An 18363-nucleotide genomic window follows, 5' to 3' on the forward strand; every position below is an offset into this window, starting at 1 on the left:
AGTGATGTCAAGGAATAGGCCACGAACCAGAACTGGAACCAACGTCAGTTACCTGTTCCGGGCAGGCTTATAGTGTACATTTTAATGGCTTTGCCAATAATACATGTACTGTTAGCGAGTTCAGTTTGGTAAAATACTTGTGCAATAAGCCTAATGGGCAGTCGGTGTCTTGTCTTTTACTTTTACACGTATTTCTTTTGTGAAATGGCCGTCATCCGTTTTGTCATAACACAGAGGCATAAGTACTTCTTGGAGGCCAACAATGCAATCGAATGTGTGCTGTACATCTCGACTCTGCTCTATGTCTGTCCGTTCTTCGTCGACATTCCCCGGTGCAATTTGTCGTGGCAGACGCCATTCGGTGCAATCGCTGTCTTTTTGGCTTGGTTTAATCTCCTTCTGTACCTCCAACGGTAAGATAAGATCATTACATGTTTCTGTATCTTGGAAATGCTCCTTCATATACAAGGAAGAATGTAATTCCAGTAAAGCCTAAGTTATTTGCAGGACTATATATTTTCATCTTAAAAACTACAAACGTTGAGCAGAATCACAGTTTCCTTTTCGCAAAGCACTCACAAAGGGTGCACTTTTACCGCATATGGCACAAATTCCAAAACAAAACTCTGTATTCAGACAATTAGCATGAAACATTCTGTATAAGGAAGAAGGAAACTTCTTGTGAATTTTCTGGAAAAAACACCAGTTTCGAGGGTTAGTTGAGAATTCCTCATCTGCTGTGCCACGCTAATTTCTACCTTACAGAGATTGAAAATTAACAAGACAACGCACCCTATCCGTAAGGCTAGTCCAATGACGGAAACCTATATTGATGACCATTGAAATACCTATTTACGCCATGAGTATTTTACAGAATTGTAGGTGGAATAGGGCGATAACCTTCCTCCGTTTTCTAATCATTTGCCTCAGGTTTGACATATTTGGCATTTATGTCGTCATGTTTCTGGAGATTCTACGAACCCTTGTCCAGGTTCTTTTCGTCTTCTCAATTCTCTTTATTGCGTTTGGCCTGGCGTTCTTCATGCTGCTGTCGCAAGAGGTGAAGATTCATTTTTATAATTCAATTCATGCCCCTTTCCTTCTCTTACCTTACTTTAAGGGACTTTAATTCTACGTATATAACCCATGCAGGTGAAATATACGTCTATCCGAAGAGCAATTTGACGCTGCACTACCAAGCACAGGCGCGTACCAACGTGCACTAGCCCGTTTTTCCGAAGCTCACTTCCCCACACCTTTGTTTTTCAAATCCGCTCCAAGAGCATGTTTCAAATCCCGTCTTCCAAAAGAACATATTGACGGGAAAGTATATTTCATCATAACACTATGCCTGCCCCTTTTAAGGTGCTTTTTACTGTGTTAGAAGTAGAACCCAATGTAAGTCTTTCGAAAGGCTAATAAGAGAACTATCAAGTGTATTGACCAGTGGACAGACTGATCTCTGATTTGAAATAACTCATTGAGGCAGCCTACAACGGTTGTGCCTGGGCGCACCAGTACAGGGAACATTCTGTGCTCTTTCCATAGGCAAGCAAAGCCCACGCCACGCCCATCATGTCTATGCTCCGGGTGTGCACCGCCTTGATGCTGGGCGAGTTGGACTACATCAACTCTTTCGTGGAGCCCTCGCTGGACTACGACCCGATCACAATGCCTCACCCGGAGATCACTTTCATCTTCCTCTTCGCCTGCGTCTTGCTGCTTCCGGTTCTGCTGATGAACTTGCTGGTGGGTTGGAATAATTTAGTAGTTTGGTTTCCATACCTTAAAAGAAACATAGAAAGTAAATGATGAAATAAATCTATTCCAACTCAAATAAACTATGGGAAAATAGAATGTCTTCCGCATTGATTGAGATGCCTGGATACCAGTTTTAAATCAGTATAGGTTTTATGTTGATACTAGGTAAATAAAGCTTTGTTCATTGTTAGCAACTCTGAGTCAAATCGAGCCGTCTTGCTCTGACAACTAAGAAATATAATTTTGTTTCTAGCCTAGCGGTCGATACAGAATACAAATTGCGTCTGTACTTACTTGATATCTTAATCTAAGAAACACACTCATTTAAACGAGACACTGTTTTAGTCAAGCTTTTTCTTATTAACTTCAGTTTAGCAGAGGATATCACTGAAATTTCACCGGGGTGTGTTTGGAAAAAGGGTCCCAGCCAACGGTCAAATCAGCATCAAAACTTTGAATCTCGGGTTGTTCTCTTTTATGGCGTAAATTCGAAAGCAAAAACCGCATCTACGGTGACAGGCATTGGCTTATCAGCGAGTTTTGGCTTCGACACCGATCTGAAATTCATGCGTTGTTCTTGAAAGCATCGGATTGCCTGTGCGCCCGAAAATTCAAAAAGAAAATGACCCTCAGACTTGTACGCTTCTTGCGGTTGCCATTTCTCTCCTCTGAATCCCAGATCGGTCTGGCTGTTGGCGACATCGCCGAGGTTCAGTACAATGCTCGCCTCAAGCGCCTGGCCATGCAGGTAGAGCTACACACGGAACTGGAACACAAGCTGCCAAAACGCATTCTGAAGTACGGAGAAAAGGACCATCTGACCGTCAGACCGCCCTGCAAGAAAAAGTTTCTGACCAGGGTGAGCCAATTGTCAGTATTTTCTGTAGTATGAAAGCGGCGCGGCTGTGAAATGGAAAAGCACAGAAGGAACATAGGAAACGCTTAAATCCTCAATTTCAAATATGTAATAATAGATTCTAGCAGGCAGAGCAGGCAGAGTTTCAAGCGAATACATGAACCCTGAGCTAAACACCAAATTGAAATAACGTTGAGAGTTCAGATCGGTTTATGTTGAGGATCTTTGAGGCCTTGGGGAGGACTAAAAATGCTGGTTCAAGTCCGTTTTCTGAATTCAACATCAAGTCAAATTTATCAAATTCCAATGTGGTGGTTAATATGCTTTGGGGCCATTGGTTTGTTTCCATCGGCTTCGGTCTTATCCACCCATTTGGTTTTAGTTGACTGACAGATTTTACTATGGCGTAGAAAACAGTTTGGTGATCCTTTCAGCCTGACTCTTTTTTGCTGAATCTTTTGCCGGTGAAGCTTTGGCTGAAGATTATGGAGTCGGCTGGCATGGAGGAGGGGATGCCAAAAGAGCGGTTGAGGACAGCAGCTGACGTGCACATCAACGTGGTTCACGGGGAACTTATGAAACAGAAGCGAAGGTACGTGTGGTTGTCATTATTTTCAACTTTTATACCCTGTAGAAATATCGCTTTTATATGTTTCAGTTGAAAAGGGCATGTCATGTGTGACAACATAAGGGAAGTCCAAAAAGGGCTGGCTCGTTATTTCCACCAAATACAATTATATAGTGAACCCAAGAAGCTTAGACGGAGGGTGGGGATTTTTGTTTTCTTTTTGGTGTGAAAATATGAAGTTTCGTTTTTCACGCGATTGTGAAATATGAAAATGAGGACTGACATTAATACACAATGAGCCAGGTGGAATTCAAACTGTGGGCACTGTGGGTGGAAAAAGAGAAAAGTGGGGGACATCTTAAAATAGAATATAGAAGACTCTCTGACAAGTGATAAACGATTCGTTTTAGGATGAAGGAAATAACCAGTCAATTAGACAAGCAGTATAACCTGCTTCGTCTCATCGTCCAGAAGATGGAGATTCGCTCGGAGGCGGATGACATGGACGAAGGAGAGCATCCGTCCGGTCGCAGGTGAGCCCATGAACTCAGACCTGTCGATTGCATTGTCCTGATCTGTGATCCTGGTATACTTTTGGAAATAGCTTAATAATAGGATTTCGTGTTGACAGAGGGTCCAATTCAAGAAATTGGGATAGAATTCATACTTTTTAGAGCCATGTTATGGTCCCAAAGAATGCAAACGCGAATTTTAATCTCCGTGTGTTCTGTGTCGAAATTTCTCCTCGGGAGAATTTTGTCTTCGTGAGTTCCTCCACGAGGACAAAATTGCTTGGCATTCTAGTAAATTGTAATCCAGCATTTTACATATGAAAATTTGTTCGTATAACCAAAGATGTCCACAGAAGACAACAACTTATATAACGTCAATACACAGGAGACACACACTAAAGAGGGTATTAAAATCCATTTGGACAAGCATGCTCCGTGGCCAGTCAGGTGCAACTGGACACTCTCGCTGCAGTGCGTGTTTTCAAAGATACTCAACAAGAATAAAGGGAAAAGCTTTTAACTTTAACTTCAATTGGTGTTTCTGTTTATTATGAACCAGAGGCAGCACTATGGCTCAAATCGTCCGGCAGACCATGTCCCGCAACAGGTTTTGCAGCCGGAGGTACCGTGGTTTCGAAATGACGTCGACCCAGGGGAAAGATGCTGAAGGCCCGTACAAGGAAACAGTACAAGGAAACTGAAGGAGGGATATGCGGGTCCGACAAAGTCTGACTCGTACTATAGGTCAGTTATGACTACCTAGAGCTAGGATCTAGTCCAGAAATGTCAATTATTTCCCTGCACTGACTGAAATCCCGATTATCCGTATCACAAGAGCGTTTTCTGGCTCAGGCGCTCGTAGGTTTTTAGACACACGTGGGCAGAGGCTCAGGACAGGAGACTTTATTTCTGTGAAATTTAAGCAAGGAACTTGAATAAGGTAGCCTGTTTCCAGAATTCACCGTAGATTAACAGAAAATAAAATGGTGAAGCGAGCTTTAGTTTGACTTGTATCGTGACTACCTTTGGCGAGGTTTATCATTCTCTTCTGATTTGTTTTTTGAAGATGGGATCGAGTATCTCTGTCAGTTTAGTTACTCGTCTGGAAGCTCAGTTTTTTCCTAGTGGAAAGAATTCAGTTTGTATGGGTACTATGAATAGTACCCAGGCGTGTATTTTGGTTCATAGTGTGTATTATGCGATGAGGTGTTATAAAACAAAATTGACTGCTTTATCTTTGGTAGAGTAGAACTAGTCTCCCTTGGCTTCGGCTAGAATGCTGTATGAATCACCTCAAGAGGCTAAGTTTACTACACCACTCGAAGCAGTAAAGATTTATTTACTAGCCACTGTAAACCTTTATGATTTGATCTTTACCATACATTGTTTTTGCAGTGTTGTGGCAAGTTTAATCTCTGTAAAAAAGTACAATAATTACTTTTCTTTGGAGAGATTGGTTTCTCGTTAACCCGTCGGGAAAAGCCATCTGTGGGCCTACCGCATGAATTGCAAGTATGTGATAGTAATATTTATTGCAGAAACATTTATTATGAGAACATTCCGTATTGAAAAGCGCCGAGACAGCACAAACAATAACGAGGTTTATCCGTATAAGTGCATGACAGTATTCTCTGCTTAAATAAAGTAGGTTGTAGATATTTCTGTAAAGATTGTAATTTTAATGACATCTTTCGTGAATATCGCTGTGCATACAGTAATTTTGAAATGATTTGAGAAGATTGGAGTATCAGTTTTGGACGTGAGATTTTATCATGAAATTTGCATAGTACCATTTGTCTTTGAACTGAGATATGTTTAAAATATATATAAAAGCGTGTAGACCTCTGCGCTGATGACATCACCCGCTGCTTACGCGTGTGCTTTCTTATAGTTTTCAGTGGACCATGGGCGTCCATACAAAAGTGTCCAGTGTAAAGTGTAAACAAAGTGTGACGTCACCAGTACATAGGCCTATCGATAACGCCACTCGTGATAATGACATGTACATAATTATGTATTTTCAAGGAAGAATTGCTTGTAGCAGTATTGGGTTTTCCCTAGACACATTTCTGAAACTATACTCCTCTGCAGTGTATGAGAATTGTTTGAAATATTTACTTTTATACTAAATGCATTGAAAAATGTACTTTTTTAAGCATTTAAAATTGTCCCTCCTCTCCTTGACAAATGAGGGCGCTGTTGCTGTGATGTCATCCAGGGAAGACATAGTTAAGGAGCACGTCTAAGGAGAACAATGAATCACTAAAACAGAGAAATTGTAGGCCAGCAAAATCCATAAAAAGCAGGGTTTTTTGTGCACAAAACCAATGTAACATTGAGGATTTTTTCCTGATGATGACATCACAGTTTTGCTCATACTTGTGGAAATACCATTTGCATAAAAGCCAAAAAAGCTCCAAAATGGATACCTTTTAAAATAGTTGGGGAAATGGAAACCAGGGTTGACTAAGACACAATTAAGGTTCATTTTGGCGATTGGCTTTTTTTTCATGGCGAGCTTCACATTGACATGAATTTTATGGGGCATCGGCATCGTCGTAGCCAGACTTGACTGTTCATTTGGGATGTTGGACAAATTCAGGTGTGTGGAAATTGTACAGATATTGGCCTTATGCAACTGAATTACTGGGCAAACACGGCCTCTTCGCTTGGTCTTTGTTCTTGGTGTAATCTTGTAATTATTTCTCATTATATAATATAGAGTGAGTAAGAGTACATACGATTCCAATTCTGCTCTCGTGACGGCGTCTATCTACCCTAAGTCAATCGGATTGTCGAGAAGTCAGAATTAACCAATCAAGCTTTTTTCCCCATTAGATACTGCCCGAATAACGTAAAATTCATAAAATTGCACCACACCCATTTTTCAATTAAGAATCGCTGAAAAACATTAGGGATTCAGGCTATTAAATTAAATCACGTTTTAAATCAAAATTAATTCATCCTTTTGTTCAAAGTTATTGACCACTTGCCTTATTAAAATTGAGAAATGTATTCAACTATTATTTAGAAAATGATAATAAAAAATAGGTTATTATGCAATTAACTTTGGTTTGTTTTCTTGTAAACGTATAATTTTCCACTTGCTCTGTTAAGTTTACTGTTATTTTTGAAAATGACCCATTGTCGCAATTGATATTAATTTCAGGACTCTTTCAAGAAATATATTTTAATCATTAAGACTAGGAAATGTTTGATTTTAAGCAGGTTGGCGCGAGCTTGTATGCTTACAGGGGTTTCAGTTGTTCGTAGTAAAGTCGCAGGGATTTTACAAGACGAGGAGCACCTTTAGAGCTAAACTGAGAATATGCCTAACTTTCAGTAGTTCCTAAAAGTTAAGCATGTTCTCTGTTTGGCTCAACATTTGACCACTTACACGTACCTACTTTTCAGCATTTAACTCTGAGATAAGGCAGAGACTATAGTCGTTGATTTCCTGTCACATTTTAAATAGAACAGATGGACCCATTTTGACTGGCGATTATAAAGTCTTGGAGCTATAGATAATATTATTAGGGGGACCAACCGTTACGGATGAATCCAAGGTTTCGAGAATGTTCACTTAATAGATTCTTGTCAAAAGGGGGCGCCCTCTTCGTGCGATCAAAGATGGCAGCGTCCACGCGAAAGATCTGTCCATGGCGAGTTCTGAGCAATTTATGCAAAGATTTCCGGTTCCCAGTCAAAAATTCTACCAGTGGGGTGGTTCTCTGCGGGAACGGTTATAGCCCCGGTGTACAGTCTGCGTTTAGATCGTGTGGCTGTTGGAATATTCATAAAAGGCATCAGTACACATACCGGGGACGCTTTTTCCGCGGTAGGCCAGTAGCAACGCTAGACACGGAAGATAAGTGTAAAAATTTTGCCGCCTCGTTGTTTCCAAATGAGCGGGCTCTCGTTCTTGCCGAACTCCAAAGATTGCAGGATCAATATCAAAAAACAGGTAAGTTGCCATTTTTCGTGTTGGTCATGTCAGTTTTGGCCCTGCAATGCCCGGAGACTGGTTTGACGTCATCAACTAGGCCTATGATATGATGTGGGCCTATGTAATCAGGCCTAGGAGGGATACCAAATGGCTGATTTAGCACCTTTTTCCTTCCCATGATGCCTTTATACTATTATGCAAAATCACAGTATTATCAGCGATAAGGCTTAGGGGCCTATGTCACGTTTGTTGCAAAGTTTTGAATTTGAATCAGGCTTTCTTGGGTAAAAATTCCATCATGTCCATACACTGACATGACTGACAGCAGTGACAATTCAGCCATCAGAAAGCGATATCATGTCCTAGAATGTTCATAGAATTTTGGCAGAGAAAATTTGTAAGACCTCCTTTACTTGACATGACTTTTAGACCAGTCTCAAACTCAAAGGGCTTGTGCATAGTGTACCCGAGATGTTGGGTATCAAGAGGTGTCCAGATATTAAACACTAACCACCATTGATTGCAAACACATTGAAAAGATGTGAATCTGAGAATGAAAAATGTTGTGTTTTAGGCAACGACTCATTCATTTTTCATCTTCATAAGTCCAAATAGTTTGAGTTCAGAATCAGAATGACAATGCCGCATGAAGCATGGTCATAAAGCATATAGGCCTGCACACATACACACAGTGACAGTGTTATTCACGTCGGCAGATATGCTACATTGAAGTAGGCAAAAATGACAAAATTATTTTAAGAAAAATTAAGGCAATAATTCCTTCAAACAGGAATAACATGGCCAGTAAACCAGTCACACTCTTATGCCTTAAAAAATCACGTTAATGGTATAAGGAAGCCATTAGATATACTGTGAGGAATTTTTGTCTTCATTTCACTCAGAGAATGCACTGCCATGTAAATGTGACATTGTTATTTGCTTTACAGTATTACCTTCCTTCTGTTTGCAGACTGGAATTATGGAGCAGATAACGAACAACATGTGCATGTGTGCTCTTTTTTGCTAAGCTGTTTATTCTTTTTTTCCCAACCCTTATACATGTAGCCAAAGACAAAATCGAGTCACCATCGAAAGCACAGTTGAGATTGGGTACGTTCACCATTGTCATTACCCAGGCCCTATTTAAAAAAATTTTTTTTTTTAAATTAAATAATAAGTTTCCAAATTTTAAATATTACAAACTCTGTAAATTTGTAGAATAGGGATGTGCGTACTCGGTGTTTGAGCAAATATTTCAAGAGTCCTTTTTTTCCTCAATGGTGATTGGGGATTGAATGCCGATATCTATAACTTCTTATTAATTTCTAAATATGTTTTATTAATGCTTTTATCTTGTAATGGATGCCTTCAAAAGAAATCAAAATCTTTTCTGAAACGGCAAAGCATATCCTAGCAGAAAGCAAAGCTCATTAACTAGTGCCTTTGTAGTACATATAGGTGCATGTTTTGTGCGTATACATGGAAAATGTACACGGCAATTTGATCATTAACTATGCTAATTTATGCAGACAGTAATAGTAGGAATTCAGTTATCTCATCATGCATCAAATTTGTAGTAATTTTGTGTGTAGACCTCCATGATTCATGTCTGGTGCATTCAATTTGTTTGCAGTGGTGTTGAGTAATGGCATTCCATTCATTGGCTTTGGTTTCCTGGACAACGCCATCATGATTGTTGCTGTGAGTAGAAAAACAGGCCATATTCCATCAGAATCCATTAGGCCAAGTAAACAATTAAGCTACTCTCTCATCCCTGCTGACTTCCTTTTCCTGACCTGCTTCAACATTCTTGTTATTTCTGGGGGTTTTTGGCAGGGGGGCATATACAATGCATTTTGACTATCACTGATTTCTTGTAGACAGTTATGCAAGTTAAAATCTGTGCAGTTGGTGAAGACTCCCTTGATATAGACGTACAAGTGTAAGAATAAGTCCAGAAAATTTACCAACCATTTTGGAAAATTTTAGCTGTTACATTTCTTTACACCCCCTCCCCATAAATTTATTTTAAAAATGGCTGTGAATTTTTTTTGTATTTTTACAGTGGCTTTAACAAAATGTGTTCTCAAGTTCCATGTATCACATCGTCATTTCTAATCTCTAGGATTTTTTCAAAGTATATTTATTCATAAAAAGGGCATTCTGTTAAGAGGTTTCAGTTTGTGATAGTAGTTGTGTGGCTTGTATTTAACTTTTGTATAACCTTGGGTCTTCATAGCAAGAAGGTATTTCTGAGCCTAGAGCCTGGCAGGTGCAGCTCTATCAAATTGTTGCTGGTACTTGGACATGTACATGTACATGTACATGTCTGTATAAATGGTGTTTGAGATCTGTACATGTCTGTGTAAATGGTGTTTGAGATCTGTACATGTCTGTGTAAATGGTGTTTGAGATCTTCCTTTTACATGACACTCTTTTTTTAATGCACCAAATTTTATGCTTCAGTAGTAGGCCATGGAATGTAAGGTTAAATGGAATGTAAGGTTAAATGGCATGTAAGGTTGAACGGTACATAAGGCAAGTCCACACCATTGTCCAAACCTCATCTTCACTCAGCCGCTTCCTAAGTTTCCATGCATCATTCCATTGTTTTGATCGTGCACCACTATCAAATGATGTTTTCCTTCTCATCTTTGTGTTTTTTCCCCTAGGGTGATTACATTGACTTGACGATTGGAATCACGCTTGGCATCTCCACGATGGCAGGTTGGTGTGGGTTTCCTTCGCTTGTGGGTTTGCGGTTAGATCCCGGGTCCTGTACCTACATGTACATACGAAGGCAGTCAATGTGAACTGATCAGCTGTGCAGGAAATCCTGAACCAAACTGTTGTTGGTGCATAGCAGGACACACAGGATTGTTCTGTGGACAGGGTTCCCACAGTCATGAACAGTCCCCAAAATTCCTGGAAAAAAGTTGTCCTGGGAAGTCATGGAATAGTCGTGGAAAATTGGAGGCAAAATGAGCTGTCCTTGAATCCTATTAGAAGAAAAAAGCCTGGGAAAAGTCATGGAAATCAAGATTATGCAAAGTTTTTTGGATAAGCCACTTGGATATTATTACTGAATAATGATATATTTACAGGCTATCCTTGTCAGTCTATATATATAGCGGCTATGACAGTCTTCCATTTCCTAATACCAAAGAACTTGTCTCTACAAAATGATGCTAAATATTATGGAAATGGTTATATTTTAGTTCTGGATATTCCATGAAAAAGTCATCAAGTTTTGGTTTAATTAAAAACCGTGGAGGCTATTTGGGGCATTGCATCCCAATTTTCATGCAAATGTGCATAAAAGCAAAAGTTGTAACACTGGTTGAGATGTGGTGACCCACAGAATTAAGGAAGAGGCAGTGTAATTATATAACTTTGTTTGCCTATTTAGCTGCTGCCCTTGGTAACCTCATCTCTGATCTGGCTGGTGTTGGGTAAGTGGACTGCCTAGTATATTTCTCCAGTGCAAATTTCTTTCAGAAGTCACATATTTCAGTACTTTGATCTAATCAGGTCAAACTAGATTAGATTGAATCAAATTTTATTCTTCATGTTATTTGGCCCTGAAACCAAATTGTATGCTTCCAGCTTTTTAATGAAAAGGTACGAAATTTAATGATAAGTGGCAACAGTCGCTTTTTTATAACAAAACAACGAAAATATAAGTTGAACTTCTAAGAGTAAGACAAGAATCGATTTAACATGGCCAGCATACCCAGGAAAACTCACTGGTTGATTGGGTATGGGTTTAAGCTCAGCCTGAGCAAGCTTGTCATATTTTGTCACCAGCTGTCCTGGAGCACTGTGTCGCAACTGCTCCATTGATTGAAACTAAAGCGAATTTCTTGGATGCTGTCAGCCATGAAAGTTATTCAAGCACACTCAGTGTTCGTTTTACCAGTGGACTGGCAAACAAAATGTCTCAAAAATTCTGGAAGAGCACGTAAAACTTGATCGCAATTTTGACACCAACATAATCAGCAGTGGCTTTAACTTTCTAATAGATTAATCCAAACAGTATGTATAAAATGTATGTAGGAGAAAGCTAAAACCAAGGGTTAAACAGAACTGGGTATCCTGTCAATGTGGTCTCTGCAGGTTGGCTGGCTATGTCGAGGCTCTTGCAGCTAGAGTGGGAGTCCATCCCAAGGAACTGACCCCAGAGCAGGCTGATATGAGGCAAACAAGGTGGATGGCTGGCATTGTAAGAATTTACTTCCATGTCAATCGTCCTGAGATTTATTCAAACTGAAACATGGACTTTCCATTGTGTGAATGTTCCGCACTGTGATGGGCAGGGAAAGTTGGACAGAGTTATCTGTGTGATCGTGCCTAATGATGGGCCGGGTACTTGTTAATTTAGCAAAGAACATACTTCAAAGGGTGTTTCTGGGCGTGCTTGCAAGGGTACTTCTGGGCGTGCTTGCAAGGGTGCTTCTGAGCATGGTGCAAGAGTGCTTCTGAGTGTGCTTGCAAGGTTGCTTCTAACATGTCTAAGCTTGCTTGCAAGGGTGCTTCTGAGCGTGGTGCAAGGGTGCTTCTGAGTGTGCTTGCAAGGGTGCTTCTGAGCGTGCTTGCAAGGGTGCTTCTGAGCGTGCTTGCAAAATTACTTCTGAGTGTGGTGCAAGGGTGTGCTTGCAAGGGTGCGTCTGAGCAATTGATCAACTTCTACTCTCACAGGCCAAAAAACTTTCGTCACATCAGTTGATTTACTTCCTTCTGCACCGTCAATACTTGAAAACCCAACCCCGCACAGTTGTTGTCCAGTATTGAATTTCTTCATTTGCGACATGCTAATCGCCTGTCTTCTTATAGCAGACTCATAGCTCTGTTGCAAGTGTCTCCAATATTTGAGGTTTTTCGATGATTTCTTTTGGCAGGGTCGGGCCCTGGGTCTGATGATTGGATGCCTGGTGGGCATGCTTCCCTTGCTCTTCTTGGAAACCAGGGAACAAGCCGAAGAGCAGGCATCGGAGGGTGATACATCAGGGCCCGACGAACAACCAGAGTCCCAAGTATAGCACCGAGCGTTCCAACTCGTTACCAAGCAATACAAAAGATATGCATATATGTGTAATTTCACATCAGGGCCCTGCTTAAAAAAACTGCTAAGTGGACTCACTCAGCAGATTTACATGTATTTCTGTTCTGGTCAAATGTGTGAGCGTAGCTGGTTTATGAAATTGGACCCAAATTGCCAGTTTGAATATTCTGCATGGTGAATACTTTGCCTGCCTTTGTACAGGTTTTCGAACAATTCTCCATTGGAGTCACGGCTCTGTGGGAATGAGCCAAAAGGTTAGATGGCTGATTCGTTGAATTGGCTTTTCTAGGAAAAGAGCATGAAGTCCATTCAATGGAAAGGCGTTTCTTAAAGAAGTGAACATTTCCAGGCTTTGAAGAAAGAAATCCGCTCATAAACAAACCGAAGATTCAAATGCTTTAAGAACATGTGCCTCTTACCAGAACATCTTCAGAAAATACAGAGAACACCCAACATGACCCCTCACTGAGCAGGCCAAATTCTCGATGGTAAGTGGTCATGACGATGATGATGTCTCAATCAGCTGCAGGCAATCAAGGTACAGTAGTGTGTATTGTAACATTCCATCCCTGGTTTGGTCTTGCCGATAAACCAATTCAAAGAGTGTGCTTTCCGGAGTGTTTGCAGTATAGAGAAAAACCAAACTTTTCAGTCATAAGGGTTATTTAGTTTCTGTGTAGAAATCCATTTCTCTCATAACTCATGCTCTCTTGAAAGTTGACAGCAAAGATCGTATAGCGCCGCGTAGCGGCGCAAGATGGGGAACTTCACCATGAATACGCGTAAAACGTTGTTATCACATGGGCGCCATTCTGGTTGGACTACGCCTGCGAAGTGCATGTTAATGCACAGGCGCAGGCGCCGGGACAGCCTGCACACACATTAACGTTCACACTCGAATGGCGCCCATGGTGATAACACCTTAATGGCCGAATTACCCATCTTGAGCCGCTATGCGACGCTATATAATCTTTGGTTGACAGTACATGCTGTATCTTATGTTTATTTATTACCATCCTAGAATTCAGCCAAGGATCATGGGTTAAGACATCCGTTTTTCTCCATGCATTACAGCTACCCTATTTCAACCAGTAAATCACACTTTATTTGCATCATGCATTGTTTGGTTTGAGCCTTACTGCAAAACTCCCTGTGGCAGATGTATTTTGTCTATATTTTATGAGTTTTTGTGTAGTACTAGGGATTGTTACAACTCTAAAAACATTGTCCTCTAAGTTTTACATCAGTACTTTAGTTAGGGCTTAAGTCGTTTGTTCGAATGAACTAGCTTACTTGACAGGTTTTTTCGGGCTTGCAAGCTACAGCGCCTAGGGCACCTTTGAGGAATCCCTTGTTTCTTTAACATAAATGCTCAATGAAGATAACTTACATCCAGATCGTAGCAAATGTGGGCCATGTCTGCCCTGCCGCAACACTCACATCTGTAAGAAAGTGGTTGCAGCCGATAGTCAGTGGCTTCCTACAGGTGTTCTTGTTATTGTCAGCTGCTGCCAAAACTTTCAGACACATCCTGGGTGATTTCCAGAACTGAGTGAATCATGTGTAAGAAATTGTCCGAGATGAAGCAACTAAGCAGTGGGAGAAGAATCTAGGCCATAAGGCCTACTGTAACATGCCCCTTGCTCGTTCTTCATTCCCATAGGGGCAATGTATCATGCTATGTGATGCATAATTGGTTGGTATTGTCTTTGTGAATACTCAGAAATTGGTCTGCGTCTGTGAAATGCCATATGCCCTCTCAGGTCTTGTTTCCGGGCACATTTCTTTCCTATCACACTCGTTTACACCAGTTAATTGACGTAATGTACAGTACCTACAGTGTACATGTACTGTTAAATGTACAGAGTCTAAGGTAATGTTTGGCATGACCGGTGAGGCAAGGTAGTCATTTATTTTCACTGATGTTAGATGACTGAAGTCTTCCATGAAACAAATCGAGGGAGTCATAATCGTTTTAGTAACAAGGTAGTTCTCTGGTGCATTGCTCTTTCCACTGAGGGCCATTTGGGTTGAATAAATGCACTGTTGGTTTCGGTATGAGCTAGGATTCCTTGCTGCTGTTCTGTCTCTCATCAGGGACCATATTGGAGGCCTTGAATCTCGGCCCTTTTATCCATGAGCAGGATTGTTTCTGCTATTTCCTCCCTTGCTTTCTACTGGGTACCCCAGGGGTGGACCTGTGTGTTTGATTTGCCCTTAATATTGACCATGTTACTGAAAATAAGCAGGTGCTAATGTCGTTAACACAGCAGTGTATTAAATGTTCCATTATTCTCAAAAGACTCGGCAATTCCCCCAAAACCTGGGAGTCCAGTCATTGAGCACCCCGTCAATAACTAATGAAAGACCATGCAGATATTACGTAATCATGTTAAATGATCTTTTATGGCTCATTTGTAAAGAACTTCATTTTGATTTAGAAATTGTCAAAGGATTTTAAAATGTTGGCAGCCCTTTGCAGGTCCTTGGTCTTATTTTTTATATTGTGCATTGAAGTGTACAAACAGCGACATAAGCAAAATGTCACTACCTATATATAGATCATGTAACAGTGTCTGATAAGAATGTGCAATATTAACCATGAATTGAAGTACAAGTTCATTAGCAGGATATGATAGGTTTTTAATTTTGTGAGGTTTTTCATTGATTTGTTCTCAGAATTCTAATTCAAGGTATTTGACATGAATCATTAACTTTACGAAACAGGACATGAGGTTTGAGATGGGAAAGATTGTTGGATCCAATTAAGTTATTTATTTTAAGAGCTCTCACTTAATCTCTATTTGATTTCTTTCATTGGAATGATGTATGTCTTATTTAGACACTTCTTTATTTAGTAGTAAGCCAGGAGTACATAGCAACTCATCTGTGGTACAACGTTCCCATGATAGAATGTCACTCTGCATGACTATTTGAAGCACCTTGGAACATTTGTGGCAAACCAACTTTGTCACAAGATTTTAATGAGCAAACATCTTATAGAAGTACTCTTTTTTCAGCAAATAGAGGCTTTGCATGGTAGCCACCTTACAGCACAGCTGTTTTGTTCAAAAGGGTACGCATATTGGAGGTTTTCCTGTTGAACAAAAGAACTGCCCCACAAGATGGCTACCACACAAAGCCTCTATTGAGCTCTCTTTATACTCGCTCTTGTACTGCTCAGTTTAGCCCATGTATTGCTCACAGAGAACTTCGTAATGTGTACGAAAGTTAGTATTATATTGCCTGTTACTTGTGTGATTCTTAATTTTCAATTACCATAGCAATCACAGAGTGTGGGCACTCAAGAAGTCAATGTTTCTTTTGCCTCCGACGGTTCAAAATCCTTCCACTGCTGAAGGACCATTCAGGACTATAGGGTTAACGATGGACATGTGGATTAACATTTAATATCACCTTGGTGTTCATTGTGTATCCCATCATAGTTCCTACCTTCGTTTACGTGAATTACAGGTTCATGAATAATGAAAGCCAAAAAGGTCAACAGATGAATCCTTTCTTCAGATCTAGATGATTTGTTTTATTTTATGGAGCCCTCATCGGATGCAGTGAGGGTTTCTGCCTGTCTGCCATCAGACGGTTACATTCCTGTAAATTGTTGCATTTGGGATTGTTGGTGTTCATTTTAGAAAGTTGTTTTGGTAAACCGTGCGTTCTTTCTGCACAAATTAATAAAAGTGCATCATGAACACCTTGTCCTTTTTAATGTTTCCTTTTTGGGAAGAATGCTTTGGGATGAGCAGTATTTGTTGTTTTCCCCAAATTAAAAATGCAAACATTTCTAAGGGGTTAGCCTTGCCATTCCAATAAAAATCGCTCAAAATGATGATTTCCAACATTTTCAGCAAAGTTAACTTTAATTTTACAAGATTTTCTGGAAAAAAATTGCAGGCCATTTCAATTAAATCACTCAAAATAATTACCAAAATTTTCTGCAGAATTAATATTTACAAGGAAATAGTTTTATCATTTTTTTCAATAAAATGAGGATTTCGAACATTTTGTGCAAAATTATTATTTGCAAGGGGTTAGCCTTGCCATTCCCATAATTTAAAAATTACTCAAAATGGTTTCCAAGATTTTATGCAGAATTAATAAATAGCTTTGCCATTTCAATTAAAATCACTCAAAATGAGAATTTCAAACATTTCTGCCAAACTACTATAAAAATCACTCAAAATGATGATTTTAAAGATTTTCTGCAAAGTAATATTTGCCACAAAGGGTTAGCCTTGCCATTTCAATTACTCCCAGAAAAATGAGGCAGTCAAACAAGCAAGTTGTGTTTTGGGACAGCGGTGCTGTTTTATTGGCCAGCACAGTTGATCAGGACACTGGCCTATTATTAAATGTCAGTTCAAGCAATGCAATTCTTAAAATTCTTAAACATGTAAATAAAGTAAGCGCCATGCTTGTCAATAATACTGACCAAGGCTTTGTACCCTTGGTGTATGTGCAAAAGTCAGGACTTTTGCCCATGACACGCTTGGTCGGTTTTAACGGTGGGAGGAAAACTCAGAATGAATACCATAGAAAACGCAGGGATTCAGGAACTAAAAACCCAATCCACATGTTGACTTAGGTGGGATTCGGACCCAGGTCGCAGAGGTGGAAGGCGAGGAAAGCGCTACAACACTTACCTGACTCCCCAAATTATTGGCACGCTAGCAAGCCATTTACCGCATACAAGAAAATTATGGGTGCTAGGATGGGTCTTGCCAAGTTTGCATTGACGGAGAAAAGTTCCCAGTATGATAAAGTCGCGACAGAAAAAACTTATGAAACCAACTTGTTATCCATGGGAACAACTGTTCCTGTAACTTATAAGTTCTTAAATTCAGGGCCTACCTTTTGTAACTATATAGGAAGCCACTGCGCACCCGAAATTATTTGAAACTTGATGAGCGAAGCACTTCCAATCTTTACGCACAACCAAGATCATAATAGACCCAAAGAGAAAATGGACCTTTAATCTCTCTATAAGCAACTTTTTGAACAAGTGAGTTTAAAGTTATGACGATATAATTGTGCAAATAGGTGAGCCGCTAGGAACGTCTTGTTCCTTGTTGCGTGCTACCAAAGCCTGTTTCATAAACCTCCTACGTTCTAAAACACTCTTCCTTGCACGACAGACAACATCGAGTGAAATCAACAAGTTTCCTTTTTTGTCTCTGTTGTATTATCAGCAGGTTTTTCGATATGGCTTTGAGGCGATTAACTAATCCCATGGCACGCAGATTTGCTATTATCACATCATTCTCCAACTGAGACGCGAAAACCGGGCCTTCTGACACCGCCCCCAGCCTACTCCGAGCTGCACACAAATCTTATAGTGCTCGTAAGTACGTTGTGATGCTTCTTTTAGTTCATTTTAAAAATCCAAATGATGTGCTATATAGGCAGCAGATGCCCAAAACCCGCTACCATGAAATCGGAGAGTGCACACCGTAATAAGACAGCCAGGGGTAGGCGTGGCTGCAAATGAAAACCAAGATGCTCTTTGTTGGGAGAAGCAATCATTGCAATGTTACATTGGTTTGTACACCGTGACAGTCCTACACTTTTGTAAATTTTCCTGGCCTCAGTGTTCTCTTCTTTGTTGATTTATTGTTGTTTATGTGCATATCAATAAGAAAA

At 40.1% G+C, this 18363-nt stretch overlaps 2 protein-coding genes across 3 annotated transcripts in view; both read left to right on the forward strand.

Annotated features, from left to right (window-relative positions):
- LOC110980738 (transient receptor potential cation channel subfamily A member 1-like) overlaps positions 1-6750 on the forward strand; it is a 38738-nt gene extending 31988 nt beyond the window's left edge. For both annotated transcript variants that reach the window (XM_022237684.2, XM_087148801.1), the window contains 7 exons: positions 235-413; positions 931-1060; positions 1549-1749; positions 2441-2620; positions 3088-3209; positions 3596-3718; positions 4257-6750. In XM_022237684.2, coding sequence (XP_022093376.1) covers positions 235-413; positions 931-1060; positions 1549-1749; positions 2441-2620; positions 3088-3209; positions 3596-3718; positions 4257-4398 — 1077 coding nt within the window. In that variant the 3' untranslated portion in view covers positions 4399-6750. The remainder of the gene's footprint in view (positions 1-234; positions 414-930; positions 1061-1548; positions 1750-2440; positions 2621-3087; positions 3210-3595; positions 3719-4256) is intronic.
- Positions 6751-7315: 565 nt separating this feature from the next.
- LOC110980311 (transmembrane protein 65-like) lies at positions 7316-16415 on the forward strand. Its single transcript, XM_087148911.1, has 7 exons — positions 7316-7661; positions 8709-8753; positions 9277-9344; positions 10316-10370; positions 11053-11095; positions 11760-11865; positions 12542-16415. The coding sequence occupies exons 1-7, from the start codon at positions 7328-7330 to the stop codon at positions 12680-12682; spliced, it is 792 nt and encodes a 263-aa protein (XP_087005037.1). The 5' UTR covers positions 7316-7327; the 3' UTR covers positions 12683-16415.
- The last annotated feature ends 1948 nt before the right edge of the window (positions 16416-18363 follow it).

Source organism: Acanthaster planci, linkage group LG18, assembly GCF_054643075.1.
Source record: "Acanthaster planci isolate LZ-2023a linkage group LG18, COTS_SCS, whole genome shotgun sequence".
Lineage (NCBI taxonomy): Eukaryota > Metazoa > Echinodermata > Asteroidea > Valvatida > Acanthasteridae > Acanthaster > Acanthaster planci.